At 59.6% G+C, this 5,958-nt stretch overlaps 1 protein-coding gene across 1 annotated transcript in view; it reads left to right on the top strand.

Annotated features, from left to right (window-relative positions):
* Nucleotides 1-2,940: 2,940 nt before the first annotated feature.
* TFAP2A (transcription factor AP-2 alpha (activating enhancer binding protein 2 alpha)) overlaps nt 2,941-5,958 on the top strand; it is a 20,479-nt gene continuing 17,461 nt past the window's right edge. Inside the window, exon 1 of the mRNA XM_015416148.1 lies at nt 2,941-2,997. Within this exon, the coding sequence (XP_015271634.1) occupies nt 2,947-2,997 (51 nt within the window). The 5' untranslated portion in view covers nt 2,941-2,946. The remainder of the gene's footprint in view (nt 2,998-5,958) is intronic.

Here is a 5,958-nt window from a genome sequence, read left to right as displayed (position 1 = left end):
AGACAAGGCGATGGTTGCCGCAAGGCGCAGCGGAGACGGGCGGCTGACTCGCCCTGCAGTCGGGGCGCGGGGCCTGGAGACCAACCGCGCTTTCCCCCCACCCCGAGCGCCCCCTCTCGCTCGCCAGTGCCTTTCAGGCCCATTTTAGCCGCCCGGGGGACTGAACCGACGGCTTCTTTCTGGTGGACTTGGGCAGCCAAAAAGAAGCAGAACTGCCGCTGGGGATAGGGAGGGAGACCCGGTGGCCCCTCGCGCGAAAGGGCTTGCCCTGAGCCAAGGCTCCCTCTAAGCTGTGGAGCCTTGTGAGCAAGAGTTCTACTTGGTGAGCTCCTGGCATTCAAGTTGTGAGCGAGCGATTTGGCTACTGCTTAAATTAGTGTGCTCTGTAGCCATCCTCCCTGAGCTGAGACAATAATGTATGAGCCGGAGGCTAAAAAACTGTGAGCTAGCTCACACTCACTCAGCTTAGAGGCAGCACTAGCGACTGTTGGACCCTGGACGTTAGGGTTGTTTAAAAGAAAATACATAGATCTACCGATCCCAAAATCACTTGAGCCGCAGCGTAAATCAGCTGAACGCCCAAATTAGTTCGATCTAAGTTGGAATAGGCTTGTACCCCCAGCCGGGCACCCGCTGGACGGCTTCCCAAGGGGCCCAGCCGCCGCCTCTTTCCCCGGCTGAGGGTGCCTCTGCCGCCTTGGACCTGTAGATCTCGCTGTGGCTCAACAAAAGGAGCCGCCGAGCTCGGCTGGGAGGCCGGCCTCCCCCTCTGGAGCCGGTGCCGGAGCGGCCGCCCGCCGCCCTCCTCCCTGGCCCTGAGAATCCATCAGGCGACCTGACCGCGGGGAGCGGCGGGAGGGGAGGGGAGGGCTCGAAGGGCTGGCCTGGGCACCTGCCTCTTCGGCGGCAGGAGGACGACGCGGATCCTACCGGCAGAGGCGGCCACAGACAGACCGGCGCTTTTGTTCAAACGGTTGGCCAGGGAAAGCAGAGAAGGAGGGGACCGCAGGCCCGCCCCCACCAGGGCGACTGGCAACACATTTGGATTGAAGTATGCAGGACAAAGTGAGACAGTGTTTAAAGGAAGGAAACCGACCCAGCGGCTTGGGAGAGGGCCTCAGGCCTGGGAAGTATTCAAAGAAACCCCAAAGGGAGGAGCGGAGTTGTGTGCCTGGGCACAGGTGATAGGATCCCCGCAAGTCGGTGCCGTTCAGATGTGCCACCATGTTCTTGGCGTCACTGCCAATGACAGGAGGCGCCAGCTATGGGTTTTCCCATGCTCTTTGCGCTCAGGAGGCCCTGTGGCTCAATCCCGAGGGTTGTGTGGATTGGCTAAAGGCACTTCGCACCTGCTCGCAGACACTTTTCTCACCATCAGATCCGGGACAACTGATCCAAACGAGACCCCCGAGAGGTGCAGTTCTGGCTCAAAGGAAAGCTCCCCAAGGTGGGTGGGTTGTCAGGGACAGGAACCAAAGAAAGGCCGCCGCTGGATCTCCCAGCCAATCCTGGGCGCTTTAATCGTCTCCATTGCAATAGAGCTGTCAGTCTCCCCCCCCCCCCAAGCTTGTTCACTTGGAAGCAAATTCGGCAGCCCTCAGCGGAACGGGGGTGTGCAGGTGGCCTGCGCAGGACCGCAGCCCCAGTCGCCTCCGGTCTAAGCCCTTACACATTTCCCTCTCGCGGTTTCCCGTTCTGACCTGCTCGGATTTCAGCCTCCGAGTTTTGAGCAGATTTAACTTTCTCTCATTAGTACCATAAAGGCAGGTGTGTGTGTGTGTGTGTGTGTATAATGTTAGTTGAACCGACGGTAAATTCCACATAAGGGGAGAGGGAAGATAGGAGGATTTTTCTTCCGGAAAGGAACCAGTGTACTAAAACGTGGGACCATGACATGTTGTCAGGTGGAAGGCAAAGTTGGAAAATAAAACTTTTAGGAAATCCCCAAAGAAGCTTGGCCGGGGATCTCTCTGGGCACCGCAGCATCTTGAAATGGCCCTTCAGGCTGCGATCCCACGCCGACTTGCCTGAAAAGTAAGTCTCCCTGACTTCCGCGGGGCCGACGACGCCTGAGTAAGTCTAAGAGGCTCGAGTGGCAGAGGCCTTGCACACCAAAGTAAAGAGAGTCCCCAGGCGCCTCTTCCTGACTCCCGAGTAGACACGCACAGGATCTTGCCGCAGCTTTGTAATCCGAGGGGAGTCCCCCCCCCCTCTCTGGACTTGCAGGGCACCCGAGCAGCCGCGGTCCCCTAGGGAGGCAAGTTTCTGTATTATTATTTTTTTAAAAAAATATTGTCCAGAGAAAGCGCAACACCGGAGTGGAGGAGAAAAAGGCGGAAGGCCGTCCGTTTTCCCCCTCCAAATAGCTGCAGAACTGAAGAACGACGCCTCAAAGAACTGCATGTATGTTGGGGGGGGGGAGTACGCCTCACACGCAAGATCTTAAGAACCTGGACTTTTTTTAAAAAAATCCCCGGAATAAATAACACCCCTCCGCCCCCTCCCTGCCCACGCCGCGCAAGTAGCCCCCCCTCCCACGCGCTTTGTAAAAAGCAGAGCAGAGGAAGCCAAGTGTGTATGTGCGTGTTGGGGGGGGGGGGGACGCGCCCGCCTCGCTACCTGTGTCCCCCTTCCCCGGCAGGTTGTTCCGCTGCTGGGCAATTGGCCACTGTTGCTATGCTAATGAGCCGATTAGGCGGCTGGCGAGCGGGCTGCCTTGCGAGAGGAGAAAGTTCCGGCCATTAGAGGGAGATCTCCGAGCGGGCACGGGAGCTCGCCTCCTCCTCCTCCTCCTCTTCCTCCTCCTCCGCCGCCTCCTCCTGCTCCGGCACTCCAGCAGAAGGCGCGCCGTGCATGCCAGAGGAGAGCGCAAGGCAGGCGGGCGGGCGGGCAGGGCGCAGCCTCCTCTTCTCCGTCTCCCCTTCTGCTCTCTCGCCGCGCCAATCCATGAAAATGCTCTGGAAACTGACGGATAATATCAAGTATGAGGACTGCGAGGTAAGCGCTTCCCCCGCGACTGGGACGCACGCTCGAGACAGAGTCTCCCCCCCCTCCCACCTCCCCAAAGTCCCGTGGCCCTTGGGAAGCATCTGGAGGACAAAACTGCCTCGAAGTGGCCACGGTTCCAGCCAGGAAGGTGGGCGTGTTAGGGGTGCAAGGGTGCCAGGAGCCGGCTACACGTTTGGGGGGGGGACAGAGGAGGGGTCCTTGCAAAAACGACCACAATATTTTTTTGGGGGGGAGAAATAAAACGCACACGGATCTTTCTGTCCAGACATCTGCGCCCAAAGGGGGGGGGGGATGAATGGGCTGAGCGACTGAACGAATGAATGAATGAATGAACGACCGAACGAACTCCCACCAGAAGAGGCACCCAGACATAGAGGAAAGGATTTCTGACCGACAGAAGCAGCAGCGAGAGCGCCAAGATCTCCTCCAGAGTTCGCCCCGACGCCGGCCCGAAGCAGACGCCTGTGGATCCACAGGTCTCGCGCGTCAGCAGCGTGAGGAGTGGGACAGTTGCTGGGACTCCGGCGTCAAAGCGCCGCTCGCCTGGCGCTCCTGCTCAGCCTCTCGACGAGGGTTGGACGACAGCGCGGCTTTAAGCACGCCTTTTCGCAGCTGCCCGCCGCCTCTGAGGCGTCGCGATTGGGAGAGACTCGGGGTGGCCGCCTGGGCAGGAGAAAGCCAGACAGAGCCCGGGCAGCAGCTGCTGCTGCGCCCAAAGACTCGGAAGGAGAGCACTGCCGGTCCCGCCGCTTTACCTGGGATGCAGGGCCGGTCAGGTCTGCATCTAGTCTTACAACAGTTTCACATAATACACGAAATAATCCACTTTCAGTGCAGTTTAAATGCGCTTTCCAACTGGATTTCACTGTGTGAACTGGCCAAATCCAGTGGGAAAGTGCACTGAAAGTGGATTATTTAGCGTGTGTGACCGCAGCCCTTGTTGTAAGACCCCGGCTGAAAGCGAAGCACTTCAGAGGCTCATAAAGAGAATGATAGATAAGGCAGAAAAGGTTCGATGGACCAACACGGGTATTCGTGAATGGGATGGGTGGGTAGATGAATCTATAGTGTGGGCGGCTAGAGTGCAAGCTTATATCTGCACTTGTTAAATAAACTCATCTCCGTCTTATTTTGCTCGGCGCAAAAGTGGTAACAGCCAATACTTTCAGAACATTTCTAGTCGGCATTTACTCCCCCCCCCCTTTCCTGGTGGATTGAAAGAACCATGTGGCCTTGAATTCGAGCTTGTGGGTCACAACTTCTTGTGTGTTGTTGTTATTTTTTCCTTTCTCTCCACCCCGCCGAGTGACTGGGCGCGCGTGTGCACATGTATGCATTTCCTCCCTGGATGCCGAGAACAGGGTAGCATCCGGCAAGCGCCGATCTGGGAGATTAATTAAGAAAACATGATGTGCCCGGGTGTCAGGATTTATGGCTCCTTTGGATGCGGCAAGTCCCTTTCAGCAGCGTCAGAAGGAGAGAGCCGATGGCGCGCGGGCCTTCGGGCTTTAAGAACAGCGGCAGACGTGTCCTTGTGTTATTATTCTTTTCCCTGCGACAAACCCTGAGATAGCTGTTGTGAGCTGAAAGCCCTTCATTCATTTTCGATGTAGAACCGGGGCGCTCCTCCTCCGAGGGCAGATTTCTGGGCGAACGTCTTTTCCTCCCTTTCTTGCCCTCGCGGCTTCACGCCGAGGCGCCAAACAAATCGACCGCGTCGAGGCTTCCGAAGCCCGTGAGGGCGACAACAGGACTGGACGTGTTGGGGGCGGGCGGCAGGAGAGGGTCGCGCGGCGGTAGGCATGCCTGAAACTGACCAGGGCGTCTGGAAACTGACCAGGGCTGGGGATCGGAACGCTCCCTCTGAACTACACGTGTTTCCCCAACACATTTGCCGAGGGTGTCCGCGCTCAGCGTAGCTTGACCTCAAAGAGCTCTTTTGTTCTTGTTGTTTTAAATGTTGGTCATGGGGTGGCGGCTGAGGCTCGGTTGCTTGACCATTTCGACTCCCTTCGAGCACAAGGGCTGAAGCGTTCCGTGTTCATAAATCCCCTTCTTTTCTGGCTCGGAGCTACGGATCTCCCCCCCCCCCTGTGAGTTTTCGGAGATACGAGATGGGGGGGGGGTCTCCGGAGGCATTAAAAACACCGGATCTCGCCGCGCGCGGTTCCTCCTTTCTTTCTTTCTTTCCTTTCCTTTCAGTCTGGTTAAGGTGTGCTCGGGGAGGTTTGCCGGGACATGCTCGGTCGGCGGCAGAGGGCCTGTTGTTATGATAAGCCGGCAGGGAAAAGTGGAGCACGGCTGCCTGTCATCTCACGGGATTTGCTGGCTGCGACTTGCTCAGCCGGTCGGACGGGTTGGGCCGAGCGAGGCTGGGAGTCCCGGCTTGTCAGGGCCGAGCAAGGCTCCAGTCGCCTCCCTTTTTCTCCCTCGCTCCCTCCCCCCCCCCAGTCCTGCGCCTCCCCATTCCCCGATCCTCAGCCCCGAAGGCTCCGCGGGGCTCCCGGGACGCGGACGGCAGCTCCACCGGCCCTCACCCCCGCCCAGACCCCCCTCCCCGCCACGGGGACTGAGCGCCGGGGGAAGACGGGGATCCCACGCGCCGAGCAGGCCAGGGCCGATCCCCTCCAGGCCAGGGCGCTGGCGAGGCCCTGTAGCCGCCGCCGCCGCCGGGCCCGTCGAGTCATGGACGTGACGCAGCAAGACGCTGCCGGAGCCGAGCAGCCGGGCCCAGCCGAGCACGGGCCGCTGAAAGGCAGAGGCGCCGAGCCGGGGTCGGAGAGCGGCTCCCCCGGGGACAAGCGGAGAGCCGGAACCCCGCAGCTGCTCGCCTTGTCCTTCGAGGCGCCCGGCTTCGCCCAGCAGCAGCCGCCGGCGGAGCAGCCTGAGGTGCGCCCGGAGAGTCGCTTGCTTTGACCCCCCCCACCCCCGGCGGCGGCGGCGGCGGGA

This window comes from Gekko japonicus, unplaced genomic scaffold (assembly GCF_001447785.1).
Source record: "Gekko japonicus isolate JY-2015 unplaced genomic scaffold, Gekko_japonicus_V1.1 scaffold423, whole genome shotgun sequence".
Lineage (NCBI taxonomy): Eukaryota > Metazoa > Chordata > Lepidosauria > Squamata > Gekkonidae > Gekko > Gekko japonicus.
This window is presented reverse-complemented; position numbering and strand designations above follow the sequence as displayed.